The 22,782-nt window shown below is 40.6% G+C and overlaps 1 protein-coding gene across 1 annotated transcript in view; it reads left to right on the top strand.

Annotated features, from left to right (window-relative positions):
• Nucleotides 1-22,782, top strand: part of LOC140729449 (plakophilin-3-like) — a 67,561-nt gene that overhangs the window by 13,833 nt on the left and 30,946 nt on the right. The window contains exons 4-7 of the mRNA XM_073049204.1: nt 1,660-1,783; nt 3,037-3,241; nt 16,257-16,431; nt 17,107-17,224. Of these exons, the coding sequence (XP_072905305.1) occupies nt 1,660-1,783; nt 3,037-3,241; nt 16,257-16,431; nt 17,107-17,224 (622 nt within the window). The remainder of the gene's footprint in view (nt 1-1,659; nt 1,784-3,036; nt 3,242-16,256; nt 16,432-17,106; nt 17,225-22,782) is intronic.

Below are 22,782 nucleotides of genomic sequence, written 5' to 3'. Positions count from 1 at the left end.
GTTGAGGGGAAGAGCCATAGGGGTACTCTGTACTGGCTGCCTATCTCCTTTACCCCCCCCCCCCCCCCCCAGACAGTCACCTGTAACTGCCTCCCTCTGTGTCATATCGATCAACCCCACAGGCTCCCTAATGATCCAGAGTTCATCCGGTTCCAGCTCTGATTCCTTAACACGGTCTGAAGGAAGCCCCAGCCGGATGCACTTTATGCAGTACTAGAGGTCTCCCTGCCCTCCTACATCCTGCAAGCGGAGCATTCCACTATCCTCCCTGGCATCCCCAATGCTCTAACTGTGCAAAAAGAAAGAAAAAATAAATGGAAAAAAATCTACTTTTTGATGGGGAAAGATCCTTTCTCCCTCCTTTTTGGTATTATGTGACAGTGTTAATGATCATTGTGTAAATAATTTTTAGTTGCAGTAATGATTATTGTAACCTGTGTATACTGGCTTTCTAAAGAGGAGTTACTGGGTAGTTTTACTATTAACACAACAACTTGTTTACCTGTACTGAATCATGGGAGCTTGAAGAGTTCCAGGTCCAATGAATGCTGGAAGTTATGTTAGCTGTACTTTTCAGAGCCTCCAAGCATCTAGAGTTAGCATCTGCCCTTGAAGCAAGAAGTTCTGCTTCTGATCAGTACTACTTCTGCAATGTACACGTGTGTAGGTAATGTAAAGTGATCACAATCTGTTGCCCTACAACTTTGCTGACAGTATGCATCACTGACCAGTTTCTTGAATTGAAATTTCCTGGGGAAGGGTCAATATTTGAGGATATAGTTGTGGCATTTAAAGTCTTTATGAGCAGAGTTTGGGTGAAGATTTTGTTTGGCTTTGTAAACATTTTGGGTTAATTGGGATGTTGATTTATCACCCAAATTTCTATGAGACAATTTTTAAAGTCCTATTAAACAGAAGTTAAAATTAAATTATTGCTGCTAAACAGATACCACATCACTGGCTAAGTTTTGCATTTCAGTCTGATTTACAAGCATGTAGAAAATTGGTTGAACATGGATCGCTAATTTAGAGTAGTCGGGTTTTCTCTAGCATCATTCTGTATATTTAACTGGGCACCTTCTCATGGGAGTTCGTCCTTGCACCCTGGAACAACGTGGGCATCAGTGTGAAGATGATGTAACTACTGTTTGGAACACTGCAGCAGAACTTTCTCCTGGGTGCTACAGTTGGACAATTTGAGAGTGACATGCTTTTACTAGTATCATGCTGGATGCAAATGTTTGCCAAGTTGTGACTTACTGACCTTAATATTTTGGAGGGCAGGAGGGGTCCTGCCATTTCCTCAGTCATTACGCATCCATGTCTCTTTCTACCCACCCCCCCTGCACCCCCACCCAAATCAACAGCTGACTAACCTGAAGATCTCTGTGGTAGCCCCCACCTGTACACTAATTTCTGCCTCTGTTTGGAAAGAAAATGGTGGAAATGGTCTCTGATATCACACTATTGCACTAGTCCATTTGATTCCTGATGGTGCAGTAGAATTTCCAGACAACATAATTCCATTCAGGGCAATGGAATTAATGTGAGAAAGCATTGCATTTGATGCATTAGTGCCATGCTTGGAGATCAATTTCTACTCCAGTACTTTTCTTCTATTTTAGTGGGTTTTTATAACTTTGACTTTGTTCTCTCTAGAAATGATGGAATGAACTTGCCTACAGCTGTGCAATTTCTGGGCAGCCACGATGTAAATAACCAAGTTATTGGAGCTGGATACATTCAGCACACATGCTACCATGATGCAAATGCTAAAACACAGGTGAGACTGGCTGGTGGGGTGGGCACATGTGTAGCCTGGGGAAAGTTGCACACACTGGGCCGTAAATACCTTTTCAGATCTTTAATTCCTTTATCTGTTTTAGATGTTTCAATGCAGAAAGAGGGTATCAAAATAAAAACCACAGAATAAATTTTTAAAAATCAGTTCCCATTGTTACAATCTCAGCTTAGTTTTGGTGCACCCCCTTGTTACATATGCAGTATGAAAATAAATAAAATATACAAAAGCAATACGGTAGTGGCAATTCTTAAAAAAGACAATACAAACAACATTAGAATCCCACCACCCCTGTACCTTGTACACAACATTAAAAATATGAATAAATACATCTCACCTTAACTAAGAGATATACTCACTTTGGCACACATGCCTAACTTCCAAACACACATAGGTTGGACCCTGAAACAAGTTCTCCTCGCTCACACTATGTAAACAGAAATTAACACATTCACATTACTCATTACATTCACATTTCAGTCATGAAACAATAAAGAAAGAGAAAAATAAACTTTTACAATATATTGCTTGGAGTTTAAATTACTTTGAAGATTAACCTACTAGGCCATTAAGGAACTAAGCACAACCACGCTATCCAGCGCTGACACCTTACTTGAGAAAATCAGAAGCATCCACATGTAAAACGTGTCAAATTACTGATATTCTAGATTTACAAATAAATGTAAATTAATTTACATGGATATTGTCGAATATTATTCACCTTTCCTCACCATACAACTAGCATTCGACGTCTTTTCTAGAACCTTGCAACTCCTTTATACTCCACACGTGCATAATGACATCACTGTTTTCCCTTAAAGGCACAGGCAGCTATTTTAGCATTACCAGGCTGAATACATAAGTGCACTTTAACAATAAGGAATAATATTCAACAATCACCTGGTTACACATGTGTAGAACACAGGTCACTATCTTATCCTTGTGGCTGAGTGTTGGAATTGTCTGAGAGATCAAAGGAAAGCAGATTGGTTTGGCTTTATTTATACTGATGGAAGTGATTTTTAAGATAGAAAAGTGCACCTTCGCCATGGAAGAAGTTTTCTTTTAAACATACACCTATATTTTTCAGTGCCAGTGACGCTACTCATTATTCTAGGCAAAGTCATACTCTGCAAAGTGACACAGATTATGGGTTTCTACTTGACAGTGTTTTGTGAAATTGAGCTATGGCCATCATAACTGTGTTGTTGAATTGGATGTGTCTCTCTCAACAGGCCTATAACTTGAACGCAATCGTGCTGCTAGTAAATCTTTTCAACCATGATGCAGTGGAGGTGCAGAGAAGTGCTACAGCAGCGATGCGGAACCTGATATACAACAACAACATAAACAAGCTGGAGCTGGTCAAGCAGAATGGAATCCCCAACATGATGCAGGCAATCAGGGTCGCGGATGAAGAACTGAAGGCCAACATTACAGGTATGTTTCAAATTGGCCCTTGATACCGTTACCATGCCTCAAAACCATCAAATGGGGTAACACAAATTACTGGACCCAATAAATGGATAACAATTACACTGCCATGGTGACCGATGGAAGTGTGTCTCGGACAATCAAGCTTGTGAACGATAGCTCTGATCCAGAAGAGAATCATGCTAGAGCAATGTTTAGCTAAAGAACCCACACTAGTCATACTTCCATTAGCGTCAGGATCAACAGCTTATGTGCTATTCGGAAGTGCTGCGCCACCATTTTAGTGCCAGTTGGCCACCTGTCTTGTTGATTTATGCAGCATGTGTCCAAGGGGAACAGTAATAGAATGCAGATAGGTGTGCTCCTGTGTGATTGTTCAGGACCTGGCCCTACCAGGATAACTTTCAAAATTATTCCACAGCTCCTCTCTGGAATACATCATTATCAAAGCCCGCTCTTCTTCTTGTTCCCCAGCTTATTATTGTATCCCACCAGTACTCTGATCTGTAGCTAAACTCACCAATTACCCCAAACTTCAAGCCTTTAGTTATAAATAATAACGTGTCCTCTCCTGCCTGACTGCATCCAGTCAAAGTGAGCTATCACCCTTGTTTATATCTGCACCAACTCCTTTTCTACAGTGTGTTAGTAAACTACTGTACTAATCCTGCTTTCAATGAGGATGTAATAACTCCACCTCCATCCTCTTTGTTAATGTGATCTGAATCACCTTGGCTGCTAATTACAGTAATAGTAATTGCAATGCTCAGTATCATCTTACTGTTACCAGAGAACCTGCAAAATTTGCAGCAGTAGATCACTTTTCTCCAAAGATAACATGACACCATTCCCTACGTGTGTGTCAGCTATCGTGTGATGAGCAACAATGGTGTCAGTGAACAACAGCAATTGGGTGTGAATGCACTTTGTCTTAGCTTCAGAAACAATTTTGTCATTTAGTACTTTAATGTTCTTAGTCACTTCATGGCTTACTTTCCAACTGTGACACCTTGAAACAAAAGATTCAGCAGGCCTGTTGTTATTCCCTGTGAGGGGGAAATGTGAAGGAACTTGATTGCTCAGAGTTTTACAATGTACGGGTAGGGTATTTTGAAAAGAAAGGGTGCTCTTAGCTTATATTTATAACAAATTGCAACACCGTTTTTCTGAAAATTCCACGAATAGATCAATGGTGCATAATTGTTGGAGTGGAAAGGGCCAGAATGATGAACAGGATCATTTTGAGTTGCTTCCAAAATATGGAAGCTGTTTGTTTTGCCAACTGAAGTAACTGTAGCAATTCTCCAAAATACAAGCTGGAAGAATTGCACCAAGGCATGTTTCAATTAGTTTGGAGGTCAGTGGCAAGCTGATTTGGACCAATGGTACTATTTCTGATGAGTTCAGCTCATAGTTCATTGAGTATTCAGTCATTTATAGGCTGTGAAAATTAGACAGGAAAATTTTTAAGTGTCCTTCTCTAATACCATGGGTGCAGCCTATTTCTCGTTCATTATGGACTATCGACAAACCTACTCTTCTCTTTAATAAACACGAGATTCTGCAGATGCTGGAAATACAAAGCAACTCACACAAAATGCTGGAGGAACTCTGCAGGTCAGGCAGTATCCATGGGAATGAATAACCAGTCAACATTTTGGACTGGAGAGGAAGCAGGAAGATGACAGAATAAAAAAGGTGGGGGGGAGGGGAAGGAGGATAGGATAAAGCGCTGGAGAGGATGGAAGCTGATGGAGAAGAGTGGGCGAAAGGAAGGAGGGAAGGAGGAGAGGACTTCAGGGGAGATGATAGGTAGGTGAGAAGAGATGAGGGGCCAGAATGGGGAATAGGAAGGAGGGGGGGGTAATTTTTTTTCTTACCAGAAGGAGAAATGCATATCTATGCCATTAGGTTGGGGATTCTACCCTGACTGAACGTAAGATGTTGCTGCTCCACCCTGAGGCTGGCCTCATTATGGTACAGGAGGAGGCCATGGGCTAACATGTTGGAATGGGAATTGGAATTAAAATGTTTGGCAGCCGGAAGTTCTGCTTTTGGTGGATGGCCACTTGCAGGGATTACCGCCATGAGGGAGATTAGCGAGGAGGGACGAATGGACATGGGAATCATGGAAGGAGCAATCCATGTGGAGTGGATTGGGGGGGGAGGAGGTAAAGATGTTCTTAGTGAGAGGATCCCTTTGTAGGTGGCTAAGACACTGAGAATGACGTGTGGGATTTGGAGGCTCATGGGGTGGTAGGTAAGGACAAGAAGAGCTCTATCACTTTAGGCGGTGGGAAGATGGGAAAGTGTGGATGTTCAGGAAATGGACAAGATATGGGTGAGGGCAGCATCAATGGTGGATGAAGGAAACCCTGTTCTTTGAAGAAGGACTTCTCTGGTGTCCTGGAAAGGAAAGCCTCATCCTGTGTACAGATGCAGTGGAGACAAAGGAACTGAAAAAAGGAGTAGCATTTTTACAAGCGACAGGGTGTGAAGAGGTATATTCAAGATGACTATGGGTATCAGTAGATTTTTTTAAAAAGATGTTTGTCTCCAGAGGTGGAGGCAGAGGTTGAATAAGGGGAGGGAGGTGTCAGAAATGGACCAAGTGAATTTATGGGCAGTGTAGGCAAAGTTGATGAAATTGACTAACAGCGTTGGTGCATGAAGCAACACCAATGCAGTCGTCAATGTAATGGAGGAAGAGTTGGGGAGGCTTGGACCATGGACTGTTCTACATAGCCAAGGAAAAGACAGCAATAGCTGGGGCCCATGCAGGTGCCCATGGCTACCCCTAGAGTCTGGAGAAAGTGCGAGGAGCCAAAGAAAAAATTGTTGAGGGCGAGGACCAGATCTGCCAAATGGAGGATGATGTGGTAGAGGAGGGGGAACTGGTTGGTTCTCTTATTGAGAGAAAACCTACCAGTTCCTTCTTCCTTTTGTTTCTTATTCTTTTGTTGCTAGAATAACTGGCAGATGTTTTTAATTTTTTTTGTTTATTTTGGCATTGAGTGGAGTTCTTGTCTTGTGTGATGGGAAAATGCGGTCTATTGTTTCTTTATTGGTTTGGCATTGAACCTTGATTAGCTTAGTGCCTGGGTCAAGAAAAGGAAATTCTATATCCCTTACCAGTCTTTCAGTGACTGCCTACATTTCTTGCAATGAGGAACACTAGTTCTGAGCATCGCAAATTAAAAATGATTTTATCAGAATGAATTCTTGGGTAACACACACAAAATGCTGGAGTAACTCAGCACGTCAGGCAGCATACATGGAGAAAAATAAAAGTCGACATTTTGGGCCGAGCTACTTAATCATTAATAGCCTCATTTATAATCAGATTTCTATGAAGGAACAAGCCAATTTCATTTATTTCAAATGCAATAAACAATGGCTGGTTTTCTATGTTTCTATTACAATGGACTGTTTGGGGAGGTGTGAAAAGAGGAATTGCGAGCAGAAAAATTGGCTGCAATTATCTCTAATTGCTAACCAAAGAGCTATTACAATCCCATTCCTAGTTGTACCATTTAATGTGGTTTTCAAAGTTAGAATGGTCTTGTGTTTTCATGAGCTGTTTGATATCATGGACTTGTTTGCCAATAAGCTCAGAAGAACTTAAAAAAATAAAGAAAGACAATCCAAAGCAGCAGTAAAGAAAAACATAGAAATACCACAGTAAACACAGGACACTGAGGAACTCAGCAGGCCAAGCAGCATCTATGGAAAAGAGTATAATTGACGTTTGGGCCGAGACCCTCAGCAGGACTGGAGGAAAAAAATTTAAAAGGTAGATTTAAAAGGTTGGGGGGGGAGGGGAGAGAGAAATGCACCAGACACCGGTTTATGACCCCACCAGACTTGCAGGTAGAATGTCGCTTCACCTGGAAGGTATGTTTGGGGCTGTGAATGGTAGTGAGGGAGGAGGTATAGGTGCAAGTTCCTCCAGCATTTTGTGTGTGTTGTTTGGATTTCCAGTGTCTGCAGATTTTCTCTTGTTTGAAATTGCACATTAGAATGGAATGATTAAATCTTAATTGGTCCAGTTACAAATGATGTTCTGCACCCTATTCCTTGATTTATAACCAAGGATATAAATGGTTATTTAGATATCCTTTTGGTAGAGGTGACCTGTACAAGAAGGATGTCTTGCACTTTAGCCTGATAGGGGCCAAAATTCTATCAGGGAAATTTGTTTTAACCACCAAGGAGGGTTTAAACTAATTGGCAGGGGCATGGGACTCGCAAGCAAAGTCAGTGAGAAGACAAAGGTACATACAGCATATAAGCTTTGCTTCCTGCATGTAATCAGCATGGCCATATTTACAGTAAAAGGGCCAGTGGGACCACTGCTTTAAATTCAACACACTTGATTTTACAGATAAGATGGACAAACTGAGAGAGTGGATTGCCTCTAGGGACAAGGATATTGTGGCCATAGCAGAAATATAGCTGAGAGAAGGGCAATACTATCAGCTCAGTGTTCCAGGATACCGATGTTTTAAGTCTGACAGAGGCACGGGTAAGAGTGGAGATGGTGTGGTCTTTTTGATAAGGGATGAAATAAGAGCAGTGCTTGGGCGATGTTCTTGAGGGGTACGTGCATAGAGCTTAAAAATAAGAAGGGGTTGGTCACTTTGGTAGGGTTATATTACAGAACTCCACCCCCACCAAAAAAAAGTCAGTGGGACTTGAGGAGCAGATGTGTGGGGAAATTGCATGTGGTTGTGAGAATAGTTGGGTAGTGGGGAAACATCAGTTTACCAGGTATCGATTGGGCCACCCAGAGTGTAAAGGACCTGAATGGGAAGGGATTTATGTGGTGCCCAAGGCAGTTTCCTCACGCAATATGTAGAGGAACTTGCTCGATTAGGAGCAATACTTGGGGAATGAGGCAGACCAAGTCACTGAATTGGCTCTTGAGAGAGCTTTTTGGGTCCAGTGACCACAATTCTATTAGTTTTAAAGTAGTTGTTGAAGAAGATAGAACAGGGCCTCGGGTTAAAATGCTGAACTGGAGCTGGGCCAACTTTGAGCACTTTAGGCAGGATCTAGCTGGGGTAGACTGGGTGACTTAAAGGCAACAGAATAGTTGGTACGTAGGAGGCTTTTTAAAAAAAAAAAGGTCATATCAAGAGTATATTCCTGTTAAGATGAAGGGTAGGCATACCAAGTTCAGGGAACCCTGGCTGATGAGAGGGATCAAGAGTGAAATAAAAGCAACATTAGATATTGGACTGCCAGAAAATGATGTAAGAGAGGTAGTAATGGGGGAACAAGAAAGTGGTAGAAGAACTTAGTATTTTGCATTGGTCTTCACTGGAAGACGCCAGCACCATGCCAGAAATTTGAGAGTGTCGGGCAGTAGTAATAGCAACTACACAGTGTAGTTACTATTACTAAGGAGAAGGTGCGTGGAAAGCTGGAAGGTCTGAAGGTAGATAATCACCTGGACCAGATGGCCTATACCCCAGAGTTCTGAAAGAGGTGGCTGAAGAGATTGTGGAAGCATTAGTAGTGATCTCCCAAGAATCGCTAGATTCTGGAATGGTTCCAGAGGACTGTAAAATTGCAAATGTCATTCCACTCTTAAATGATAGGCCAGTTAGCTCGACTTCAGTGGTTGACAAGCTGTTAGTCCATTTCTTAATTGAGGTTTCAGGATACTTGGAAGAACGTTGTAAAATATCACAAAGTCAGCCTGGTATCCTTGAGGGAAAATCTTGCCTGACAAATCACTGAGGAGATAACAGACAGGATGGACAAAGGAGAGAAGGTGGATCTTGTTTATTTGGATTTTTCAGAAGGCCTTTAACAAGGTGCCATACACAAGTCTGCTAAACAATTTAAGAACTAGTGGTATTATATGTAAAATACTAGTGTGGACTGAAGATTGGCTGACTAGCAGGAGGCAAAGAGTGGGAATAAAGGAGTCCTTTTCTGGTTGGTTGCAGGTAATTAATGATGCTCTGCAGAGATTGTTGTTGGGACTGCTCTTTTCAAATTGTATGTTAATGATTTGGATGAAGGAATTGGTAGCCTTGTGGCCATCCATGATTGTGGATGATACAAAGGAAGGTTGAGGCAGGTAGTGTTGAGAGAGCAGGGAGCCTGCAGAATGACTCAGACAGACTAGAAAAATGGGTAAAGAAGTGGCAGATGGAATTCAGTGTAGGGAAGCGTGTGGTCTTACATTGTGTTAGAGGAATAAAGGCATAGACTATTTTCTAAGCCTGGAGAAAGATGTAGAAAACGGAGGTGCAGGATTCCCTAAAGTTTAACTTGCATGTTGAGTCCGTGGTAAGGACGGCAAAAGCAATATTCGCATTCATTTCAAGAGCACTAGAATACTTGTTGTTTTGTATGGCTGGTGTTTTTCCCTTCACACTTATAATTGTTTTGTGTCAAACTCCAACTTGTGGCTACATCAATGGACCGCGACGAAGCAATCTCAGATCTTGGTGAGAGGGCATGTTTGGACTAGGTGGAGGACGTTCTGGGTCAGGACAACAATGCCTGGGCAAGCTGTGGTTTGTCTGACACCCCTTCAGTGTAGTGCTTGTGCTTTTTTGGCCTGTTGACTTCTGAGCTTATTTGTGGCTGCCCAGTTTTTTCTGGTAGCTGTAGTAAAGCCCCAGGAAGAGCGAGGTGGGGTCATGGATCAGATCTCTGTGGGGGGGGGGGGGGGCGCTTGTTGGTGTGCCAGTACGGTCAGCCCTCCTCATCCGCGGGTTCCGCATGCGCGGATTCAACCAACCGCGGATTGGAAAAACCCGGAAGTTGAGCATTGTTCGCCTTGCGTTTCGTTCGTTTGCTACTTGTGTTGTGAGCGAGAGGAAGGAGCTTAAGGCTAGTAAGGGATGGCTGGCTAGCTATGTAAAGTGCTACAGCCTCAAGAACTTAGAGATCACGGGAGAATCGGGATCGGCTGATGCCGAGGCGGGATCGGCTGATGCCGAGGCAGCATCAGTGTTCCCAGAAGAGCTACGATGGTTGCTTCTGTATTGAAGATGTACAGACTTTTTTCTTGTCATTATTCCCTAAACAATACAGTATAACAACTATTTACATAGCATTTACATTGTATTAGGTATTATAAGTAATCTAGAGATGATTTAAAGTATACGGGAGGATGTGCGTAAGTTATATGCAAATACTACGCTATTTTATATAGGGACTTGAGCATCCATGTTTTTTGGTATCCGTGGGGGTCCCAGAACCAATCCCCCGCGGATAAGGAGGGCCGACTGTATTGGCGTCATTCAGTGTGTTTGTCATAGGGGGCGAGGTTTTTCAAGTTTATATAGGTTCTCGGGATTTGAATTGGGAAGTTGGAGGAACATTTTTGATGAGTTTATGAACTGGAACATTGGGCATATTTTGGATATGATTGTAGAAGTTTGCTGAAGCTGCTCTTCTGCAGATCTCCTGGGATGCTATTCCACTCATTGTTGGGAGCCATTTAACTGGTGTGGACTTTAGAGCTCCTGAAATTATTCTCATAGAAGTATGGAGCTGTGTATTGATGATGTTTGCGTGAACGCTTCTCTCCTAGGTGTGTACACAATATTTGGTGACTAAGAAGCATAGTGCTAGGCTAGATGTTCATAGGACTGACTGGTTAGTACCCCATTTAGTTTCTGCTGTCTTCCTGATCATGGCCATTCTGAATTTTAGTTTCTTTGCAACGTTTTGAAGGTTGATCTTGTATGAGAGAGTTTGATCTAGTGTGACTCCTATGTACTTTGGGGGTGGGTTGTTGAGTAGCTGTTTGTCATTTAGTTTGATATTAAGTTTAAGTTTGATTAGTTGGTTGTCCAGATGAAATATGAAGTTACTTTTTTGTTGACATTTGTATTGGGGTACCACTTTCAGAAGTAGGTGGATAGGGAGTTGATACCTTGGGTAAGATTTTTCAGTGGATTTGACATCATTCGATTGGAAGGCCATGGCCCCGGTCATCAGCATATCCAAATTTCACAGATTTGGTTTCAGGGAGGTCACTGAGGTACAGATTGAACAAGATTTGAGTCAGACCCTTGAGGGATGCCATTGTGGAATTTTATAATGCAGCTGGTGTCACTTCCTAGGCAGGTGAAGAATGAACGGTGTCTGCGAGGAGACATAGGATCGTTTTATATGGGATGATTCGAGCCAGCTTTAACATTACGCCTTGGTTCCAAATGGTGTTGTATGCAGCAGATAAATCGCTTTTATATATTAAAAAAATTGCTCCGATTTTCTTTTTAAGTTCAAAGCCTGATTTGATGTATGATGTGAGCGCGAGAACTTGTTCGCTGGTATTTTGGTGTTGTCTGAAGCCAGCTTGTTCGATCAGTATGTAAGAATCTATCAGAGATAATATTCTGGTTAAATAATACACTCAAGAAGTTTGTGGGTACAGCAGAGGAGAGAAATTGGGCAGTAACTTGCTGGATTGTTTACAGGCTTTCCTGGTTTAGGTATCTCAATGACTTTGGCATGCTTCCAAGTATCGACATAATTATGTTATGACAGAAACCTCAGCATTACATTGTTGACTAGAATATAAAAGCAAGGATACAATGCTGAGGTTTTATAAGGCATTGGTCACGATGTAATTGGAGTATTGTAAGCAGATTTGGGCCCCTTATTTAAGAAATGGTGCTGGCATTGGAGAGGGTCCAGAGCAGGTTCTTAAGAATGATCTCGGGAATCAAAGGTTAATGTACGAGGAGCTAGAGTTTACAAGAATGAGGGGAGGGAGCTCACTGAAACCTATCAAATACTAAAAGTCCTAGATAGGGTGGACATAGCGAGGATCTCTCCAATAGTGAGGAGTCTGCGACCAGGGGCACCGCCTCAGAAAGCGAGGACTTCCCCTTGAAACAAAGATGAGGGGGAATTTCTTTAGCCAGAAGGTGGTTAATCTATGGAATTTGTTGCCAGAGGTGGCTGTGGAGGCCAAGTTTTTGGATATACTTTATAGTGGATTCTGTTTGATTGTCTTAGCTGCTTATTTGGGACAATGTTTAAAGAACAAAAACAAATCGAGAAAATTGCTGGGATTCCCCTCATTTATTTTTGGACACTATGCCACTTAATTGAGGCAGGAGACTGTTACTGAACAGTTTCTAACTGGCGTCAGTCATGTACACTTGTGTGGCTGCTAGATACTACACTGTGCTTACAGTGAACTGCAATCAGTTGTATGTTTTTGTGTCAAAAAATCAGTGATTTCATGACTTCAAGTTTGGCGCTATGAAGAATTTGAAGATATCAGTAATCATCTTGAATGTTATAATGAAAATGAAGATTTTCAATTGCCAAAAGTATTGTATGACGGGAGTCCATTATCTGCACTAGGTGCACTGATTTTATTCATTTATAATCAATCAAAAAACACAGCAGTGGACCCTGAGTGAAATTCCTCTGTCTGACTATTAGGAATTAATGCACAGTTTCCTAGTACTGCAGTAGTATTGGTGTTCTGATTTTCTTTACTGCACTTAAATACATTATTTGTTATTCAGTTAAATGGTTGTTTGCCTTTTTTTAAAACCCTTTTTTAATTATTTTCATAAATTGGCTAATTGGGACAGCCACTTAATTGGGCCAAAACATACTAGTCCCAATCTGTCCCAGTTAACTGGAATCCACTGCTTTCAGAGTGTTGGTCAATTGGCACCCTTACTAATCAAGAACCAAAGGTTATTGGGAGAGAAGGCAGGAGAATGGGGTTGAGAGGGATAATATATCAGCAATAATTGAATGGCAGAGAAGACCCAGTGGGCTGAATGGCCTAATTCTGCTCCTATGTTTTGTAGTATTGAGGCTGTAGAGGAAAAAGGAAGTTTACATCACATTTAGTACAAATGAATATAACATTTAAGACTCTTTTGAGAGAAATGAGGAGTGCAAAAAGAAAGTATGAGCTGAATTAGGCAAGCATGATTAAGGATGATCCTAAGGGATTCTTAAGTTATATTAACAATAGAAGGGTTACAAGGAAGAGACTAGATCCTCTTAAAGGCCTATGTGTTGAGCAGCGTGAGCCAGCAGAGATTTTTAAAGTCAGTTTCTCCTTGGAGTTTACTTATGGAGGTCAAAGAAATGAGGGAAATAAGTAGTGTGGTCTTGGATCCATTGCATATTATATGGAAAGAAGAATTTGCAGCCTTGAAAAGCATATCATGTTCCAGAAGATTGGTGGGTGGTTAATGTTGTTGCATTGTTTAAGAAGTGTAGCAAGGATGTCCAGGGAACTACTTAGAAGTGAGCCTAACTGCAGTTGTAGGGGAGTAACTGGAGTGAATACTGAGGGACAAGATCTACCATAACTTGGATAGTCAAAGGCCTGATCAGGAATAGTCAGTATGGTTTTGGGTGTAGAGGTCACTATTGGTGTTTTATGAAGAGTTGACTAAGTTGATGGGTGTAGATGAATCAGTGGACATTGTTTCTGTGGACTTTAGTAAGGCTAGTAGGGTCCTGTATGGCAGGCTGATCTGATATTCAGAGGGAGCTACTGAGGTGGATTCAGGATAGACACAGTAGTTGAAGGTTGATTCTCTGACGGGATGCCTGTGACTAATAAAATGCTCCAGGGGTCATTGTTGGGATCTCTGTTATTATTTATGTTAATGATTTGGATATGAATGTACATGGTGTGATTATCAAGTTTGCTAATAATACATTTGGAGATATTGTGATAGTGAAGCACAATATTGTGATGGTGAATTGCAAAGAGATCTTTATCAGTTAGGGAGATGGGCTGAAGAATGACAAGTGGATTTCAACTTGGATTAGTGTGAGGTGATGCATTTTGGACAGTAAGCTATAGAGTGAATGGCAGGGCACTGCTGAGCGTTACTGAACACAGGAGCCAGGGAATGAATGTGCAGCAAAGCAGTAGTCCGCGTGGTGAAAAAGAGGTTTAGCATGTTGGTCATAATCAGGACATTACGTTTAGGAACAGGGGTATTATGCTGCAGTTATGCAAGTCATTACTGAAGCTGCACTTCAGTAGCTTGTGTATCTTTTGGTCATCCTGTCATAATGCTGTTTCATTTAGCTGTATATGTGTGTAGTTAAATGACAAACTTGAAAGACATTGTCAAACTGGAGAGGGTGCAGAAGGGATTTACAAGGATACTACCTGGATTTAGAGGACCATAGTAACTGGATTACCACTGTTTTATCGTGTTAACTTGATCCAAGTTAATTCATGAATTTGGAGATCTTGATGCTGATTGTACTTGCCTTAATGTATTTGACTCCATCTGAGCCTGAAGTTTTAGGTGTAACTGGCAGCTGATGATTTTAAGTATTGTGGCACTCCAACAAGGGGCGTGGTCAACAGAATTCCTAATGATGAGTGCTATTTAATGTTCTTGTGTTAAAATGCTTTCAGGGGATTATGGTGGGATGTTCAAGGTCATTTATTGTTACATTTTAGTTTGGGTTATACTGCTATTTGCTTGTGTGTGTTGTGAGTCCCCCTGACGGTTACCAGGGTGTGTTGTAATCACCTCTTCCATCTGTATGTGACTGAGTGGGTTTTCTCCCTGGGTCATAGTGCCCAGTCTGTTTCTGTTTATCACAATAAAAACAGTTGTTGAGTTAAACGAGCTACCTGGTCTGTCATTATGGACTAAATGCTCACACAGTATGTTAGACACGAGCCACCAGAGAATAGAACCATAGGACATTACAGCACAGAAACAGGCCTTTTGGCCCTTCTTGGCTGCGCCGAACCATTTTTCTGCCTAGTCCCACTGTACCTGCACCTGGACCATATCCCTCCATACACCTCTCATCCATGTACCTGTCCAAGTGTTAAAAGTGAGCCCACATTTACAACTTCATCTGGCAGCTCATTCCACACTCCCACCCCTCTCTGTGTGAAGAAGCCCCCCCCCCCCCCCAATGTTCCCTTTAAACTTTTCCCCCTTCACCCTTAACCCATGTCCTCTGGTTTTTTTTCTCCCCTAGCCTCAGTGGAAAAAGCCTGCTTGCATTCACTCTATCTATACCCATCATAATTTTATATACCTCTATCAAATCTCCCCTCATTCTTCTACGCTCCAGGGAATAAAGTCCTAACCTATTTAACCTTTCTCTGTAACTCAGTTTCTCAAATCCTGGCAACATCCTTGTAAACCTTCTCTGCACTCTTTCAACCTTATTAATATCCTTCCTGTAATTTTTTTAAAAAGTCTCTTCATGTAATTTAGTCATCCCATAGGTAAAGTATTGGCCAAAAGGCCAAGCTATTAGTGTTGACCTGTTGCAGTACATCTTGATGTTTTCACTCCTTTGCTTAATGCTGGGCCCAAGACATGAATGCAGTCATGAAGAAGGCACACTAACTGCCAAAAGAATCTTTGTAAAGAAATCATTGTTACGAACATACTTGCATTAGTGATTGGCTGTGCTTTTCGGGATGGAAGGAAACTGGAAATTAAAGTAAATGGGAATAAATATAATTTCATGTTTTATTTAGTACAAGTTCAGCAGGTCATGCTTGAGCTTTATATGAACACATATTCCAAAGAGTGTTTTCTTTGTTAGCGATGGGATGGATTATCAGTAACTACTACTGAAATATAGAGGTTCTAAGCCGTCATGGCAATTGTTTCGGAAGGCTGCTGAGTTAATGAATTCCTTGGGGGTAAATTTAATATTTGCTGTTTAAGTGCTACATCCTAAACTTGTTATTTCTGGTATGTCTGTAAATTCCTTTCGGAATTGGTTACAGTGATCCATTGAAGATGAAATGCTGCATCAGGATAATCTCACTGGGATAAATGAGCTGAATTTTGTGCTCAAACTGCCATTATAAAGAATGGATCTCCCACAGTACTGTATCTAAATGGTGCTAATTTCTTAAAATGGCAGGAAATTGCTCCATTATAAACACCAATTTACATACAACATTTAAGACTGCCTTACCTAGATTTTGGCTGCCACTGGATTTGGGGAAATTGGAGTGCCATACTGCACAAATTTACTCTTTCATTGAACTTTGTCTCCTTAGGAATTTTGTGGAATCTGTCTTCCAATGAGGATCTGAAGGACACTCTTGCTCAAGGGACATTAGATGATGTCACTGAAGAAATAATTTCTCCTTACTCAGGCTGGAGTAAGAATATCAACGTGCACCAGCTTGCTTCAGAGGATAGTGTCTTCTATAACACAACTGGCTATATTAGGTAATGTTTCAGCATAAGGCATAAAAATCAGCACTTCTTTACTAGTATTAGACAAATTCATTTTACATCTAAATTAATCACTTAAATTGGAGAAGTATTCAAATTCAAAAAATACTGTTCTTAACCCCTAGCTACCATAGCCCAAGAGGTTGTCAATACCATGGTTTTCACATTCTATTGAAAATAAGTCTTTCCTCCATGCAGTCTTTTTTTCTGCATTGCAATTAAGAGATTATCAAAGGAGGTTATGGACATGAATCTAGAATATACTTGGCCTGTATTTGATAATCTACAATATTTTGTAACAATTTCTGTGAAATATTTGCAACAGTTATTTAAACAGTTTGGGTGGCAACTATTTAAATGAAAATCAATGAAGTAAGAGCCGGCTTGTGTTGCAAGGGTGAAATAGTTAAATGGATGGATAAGCAAATCAGAGGAATCTGACACAGGCACATCGATGTCTTGTCTTTGATGAGGGTACCAGAAATTACTACTAAGTTATGCAAGTTCAAATATCCATTTATGTTTGAGATAAAAGGTTTTTGGATTATGAAAGGGAGGTTAATCATTAATTTATGCAATTCAAAACTGTTGCTCTGTGTTCAGAAATGACTTTCCTCCCACTGTTTTTAGTAGAGAGAATAAAGCTTTTAATCATCTCAATTTATACAGAAACCTAAGCTCGGGAAAAGTGGAAACACGTCAGAAAATGCGACAATGCAAAGGTTTAGTGGATTCGCTAGTCTATTATATCCAGCACTGTCTTGATGTCGACAAAACCTCAGATAAGGTAGAGAGTTTTTCCACCAACATTTACATACAAATGCTTCAACTGGGCAGGGGGGTCATAGAAGCAAGTCTATTCCAGGTCAGAACTTTGAACTATCTCTTGTAATCATTAGCTCAGAATCTTTCATTAGTATCAAGACTCTTTTTTAAAAAACATTTTATGTATTAGATAAAATAACTTTAAGTCTGGTAAAAGGAGTTTTGTTAATGAAGTAAGCTGTAAAGTTTTCCTGTTACTGTTCTTTTTGCACTGCCCACTTCTGCTGATACCCAAGGCCCTTGGTCAGAATCGGGTTTAATATCACTCGCAGATGTCGTCAAGTTTGTTGTTAGGTGGCATTTGTTGTGATGCTGAAATTGACCATTGAACAGTCGTGGCCCCAGCGTAGATCCTGGCAGGGCACGAGTCACTTTGTGCTAGTTAGATTGTTTTCCATTAGACCCCGAGTCTGGCATGATAATTGCCATTTGTTCTATAATGTTCTAATGAGGCCTGAAGTAAATGACAAGCATCCATTCTCAATTTGCATGTTAAAATGTTCATTTGGGCAACTGCTACCTTGATAATTGAAAATTTCAGCTGTTTAGAACAGAATCCTTAATTATAGACTTCAGTATTTTTCTGATAAGTGTTAAAACTAATTGGCTTGCAATTCCCTGGTTTCTCAATTTCATCTTTAATTTTGTAATTATTCTTGTATCTAACACATTGGGATAGTTGTGTGATGATTTGCTTTTTTAAGCCCATGGGAAGCTGGCAGAGTAGAGTCAGAGTACTGCAGAACAGAAATGGGCCATTCAGCCCATCTAGTTTGTGCCAAACATTAATCTGCCTAGTCCCATCTACTTGCACATGGACCATAGCCCTCTCATCATGTACCTATCCAAATTTCTCTGGAATGTTGAATCAAGCCCACATCCACCACTTGCACTGACAGCCTATTCAACACTCACCACTGAGTGAAGAAGTTTCCCCTCATGTTCCCCTTAAACATTGCACCTTGCGTTCTTAACCCATAACCTCTATTTGTAGTCCCACCCAACATCTGGAAAAAGCCTGCTTGCATTTACCTTATCTATACCGCTCAATTGTGTATACCTCTAACAAATATCCCCTCAATCTTCTATGTTCTAGAGAACAAAGTCCTAAACCTTTTCAAGCTTTCTCTAAAACAGGTCTTCAAGTCTCAGCAACATCCTTGAAGATTTTCTGTCTCTTACTGACACCTTTCCTGTAGGTATGTGATCGAAACTGAACACAATACTCCAAACTGGGTTTCACCAATGTCTTATACAATTTCAGCAGAACATCCAGCTCCTGCCATCCAGATCATTAGTATTGATGACAAGCAGTGGTCCCAGCACTGATCCCTACAGCACTCCATTAGTCACAGGCTTTCAGTCAGAAGAGGCAACCATCTACAACCACGCACTGGCTTCTTCCACAAAGCCAATGTCTAATCCAATGTACTACCTCATCTTAACTGCCAAGCGACTGAACCTTCTTAACCAACCTCCTGTGCAAGACCTTTGACAAAGGCCTTGCTAAAATCTATGTAAACAACGTCCACTGCCTTGACTTTTTCTATTTTCCTGGTAATTTCCTTGAAAGTTGTTATAAGATTGGTTAGATACTACACTCAAAACCACGTTGACTATTACTAATCAGTCTTTGTCTATCCAAGTACTTGTATGTCTGGTTCCTTCAAATATCTTCCAATGACTTTCTGACTACTGATATTTTTAGAGCTCTTCTGAAAAAAACGGAACAACATTAGCTATCCTCCAGTCATCTGGCACCTCATCCACATGTAAGGATACTTCAAATATCTCTGCTAGGACTCCTGCAATTTCTACACTAGCCACACACAGGTTCCGGGAGAACACTTTGTCAGGCCCTGGAGATTTATCCACCTTAATTTGCCTCAAGACAGCAAACACCTCCCCTAATCTGTATAGGGTTTGTGACCTTGCTAATGCATTTCCTCGTATCTGTAGTCTCCCAAGTAAATAAAAATGCATAAAATCCATTTAAGATCTCCCCTATCTTTAGTTGTTCTTCAGAACAATGGGAAAGAAATGTGATCTAAGTAACTGTGACTGTGGAATGATTGTTGGTGCAAGTATTTCAGAAACTGCTGCTCTCCTGAGATTTTCACACACAATTGTGTTGACCAATCATCAACCTGCCTAGGTTAGGCAATTCACTATGCAACTCTTAACTAAAGTTTGCATTTTATTGTCTCTGCACAAACATAAATCTAATTGTGTTGACCCCAGGCCAAAATCATAAAACATGAATTCTGTTTCCTCTGTAGCAAAACTCACTCAGATAACTCCTCCAATTTCAACATCAAAATAGGGACCTCCTGTAGGCCAAACAGTTGATTCTACTCCCTGCCCCTGGTGTGGAGTGTCCTTGCAATAGATAGCCTCCAGGGTTCTCCACACTTTACAGTTGAAGCCCTTCATTCTTATACACTTCCAAATCAGTTCAAATGGTGTGTTTTGATCTCATTGGCTCTAACCTATTTGGCTAAAGTGAGTTAGATTCCCATTGGCTCTAGTCCAAACCACCATCAATTTATTGTGCTTCTACAAGTGACAACTTGTAATTAATATTTTTTGTCCTGAGTCAGCCAGCTTACTAGGGCTTCATTTATGCAGGTCTGCCAAAGACTCTCCCTATTCATAAACTTGCATGTTCTATCATACCAAAGAACACCTCACAATAGCTTCTTGCATGGAAAAATCTCCAGTTCAGCAGATTATCAGGTATATCACTGTGTCCACTTTAAAGCAGTTTGATGGAACGATTCCTGAGCAAAATCAGTTCACGAGCCAGCTCACAAAATGGAGGTTACTGAGCAGCTTTAAAAAATGCAGCCTCCATTCCCTCAACAACATGACAAGAACAAAGAATTGGTTTTGCCTACTTCTACTGTTCCTGACCCATTAAAGTTTGATGTTCTCTTCTATATTTTAACCTTCCTTCATGATCAATATCTTACCCAGAATTTTCTGGGGATCACACTACTGTTTGTTTATATGTTTGAGTGAACACAATTCAAAAGGGACACCAGCATTCGTGACCACATCAAATAATACCAATTAAAGATATCAACAAAATACAGACCGTAAAACATAGATTAAAATAAGTAATATCAAAACACCAGTATATTTAAAATCATAAAGGAAACAAGAATATACCTAATTCCATAACATACATCAAGACATTTAACAGCAATTAATAAAATTATGAGGTAGAGGTACATAATACTGAAAGACAACATCATGGATAACATCAAACAAAATCAACAAAAAGACTTGGAATGGTATTTAGCACACAAACACTTGTTGGTTATGTTGCATTTGAAAAACACATATGAAAATACATTGGATAATCAAAACATGGAGCAGAACAATAACAACGTGTACAATAACATGAATCCAAGGATGTACATTATCATTCAGACCCCAGTTTCAAACTTTGCTCCAAAAGGGTGGATTCTGCAAAACTTCATTAGCTAAATCCACATGATCGTTAATAGTCCTGGATAATTCATCCCATTGTCTAATAATACCTTCATTATGGTTAATAACTCCATCTACTCTGCAGTAAAATAGCATTAGGTAGAAGAGCAGTTGGTACATATTTAAGTAAGCCCTCAGCAGTATCTTTGATATATACAGACGGTTGAAAAGGTGGTTTTACAACTGGTTCAGGTAGTAATGCTCAGCTAAAACTAAGTCCCTCAAAACAATGAAAACCAGAACATAGAGTTAATCAAATGGCAAAGTAAAATTCCTTTTTGTAATGTGTGCTTGAGGTAACAATGTAATGGCATCATTTACCAAAGTAAACTTCCAGAATGTCCTGTTATTGATGGGGCAAAATAGATTGAGAGCAATTATCATATGAAAGAAACCTGCAATCTGTTAACCCATTCTTAATTAAATCCTCCGGGCAAAACACAATATTCTTCTTTTTGACAGCAGGAAGCTAAGTTTACTGCATCTTGTCGATCCTTACTATTTAATAGCACAAGTGGATTAGTAAGTAAAATCAAACTCTTGATATTTCCCAACATTATGAACCTTGTTTAGTAGGCATGTCCAGTTGTCACTATGGTAGGGAATATGAAGAACAGCTCCAAAATACAGTGGTCCAGACCCATTCTTACACTTTCCAAGGGGGCGATTTGTCAAGGTGAATTCACTAATGGGACACTCTGGGGTGTTAGTACCAACTCATTCCTTTACCTGTTCATCTGAAATCCAATTGGGAACACTATGGTTCTCTAATTGTACCATGTTAACTGCAATTATAGGAAGTAACCAGGGAGGTTATAGGTCATGCAGCATCCTTAGCATATTGAGTAGTTCCATTATTAATTCTGTCAATAATTTGATTTATCGTATCTCCCAAGGGTTGTAAAATATGGAGCATTTCCAAAACTACATTTGCTTGTTGCTTACCTGAAGTGCTAACACCTCCCATGTCCTGATAATCCCGATTTACAATTTCTTTCATCTTTTGCCTTTGAGAGAGTATTAGAGAGTTTACCTCTGCAATATCTAGCGTATTTTCCATGGATACTCCAGCAGCATACCTCAATCCCCTTAGATCAATAAGCCCTCTTCCTCACCTCTCTCATGTTTTAACTTCAGCATGGATAAACTGTTCAATTAACTAATGTTGGAAAAACTCTTGGAGGCTTATCAAGTCAGGTCAAGTCGCTTTTATTGTCATTTCGACCTTCACTGCTGGTAAAAATAAAACAATGTTCCTCCAGGATCATGCTGCTACCTGAAACAACACAAAACTACATTAGACATCATACCTACACAGGACTACATAAAGTGCACAAAACAGTGCAAGACAGTACAATAATTAATAAACAAGACAGTAGGCACAGTAAAGGGCAAATTACAATATAATTGTAAATGTAAACAATGTTTTAGCAGGAATTGAGAAAGAAATGAACAGAAGTTGCAAAGGGAATGGGGGGATGTGGTGGTGGTGGTGGTGGTGGTGGTGGTGGTGGTGGTGGTGGTGGTGGTGGTGGTGGTGGTGGTGGTGGTGGTGGTGGTGGTGGTGGTGGTGGTGGTGGTGGTGTGTGTGTGTGTGTGTGTGTGTGTGTGTGTGTGTGTGTGTGTGTGTGTGTGTGTGTGTGTGTGTGTGTGTGTGTGTGTGTGTGTGTGTGTGTGTGTGTGTGTGTGTGTGTGTGTGTGTGTGTGTGTGTGTGTGTATATATATATATCCTGGTACTAGAATAATTTGTATTAGATTAAACAGAAGAACAAGTTCTACTCCCATTGTATCTGTCTGAACCTCATCACAACAAAGGGTTAGTAACAATTGGCACTACAATGGTTTTGGTATCCGTTGTTGTTGACTCCACCATAGGTGTATATGGAAGATCTTGGGCTTCTGGGCAACTGAGATTGAGTTGCTCGGGGCACATGCTAACCAATGATCTTGTTTGTGATTTGTGTTCACATCAGCAGTGTCATTATAGTCACAATGAAGTTGTACTTGAGTTATAAGCCCTTTCT

Source organism: Hemitrygon akajei, chromosome 6 (assembly GCF_048418815.1).
Source record: "Hemitrygon akajei chromosome 6, sHemAka1.3, whole genome shotgun sequence".
Classification (NCBI taxonomy): domain Eukaryota; kingdom Metazoa; phylum Chordata; class Chondrichthyes; order Myliobatiformes; family Dasyatidae; genus Hemitrygon; species Hemitrygon akajei.
Note: the sequence above shows the minus strand (reverse complement) of the source record. Positions and strands in the feature narration are given on the sequence as shown.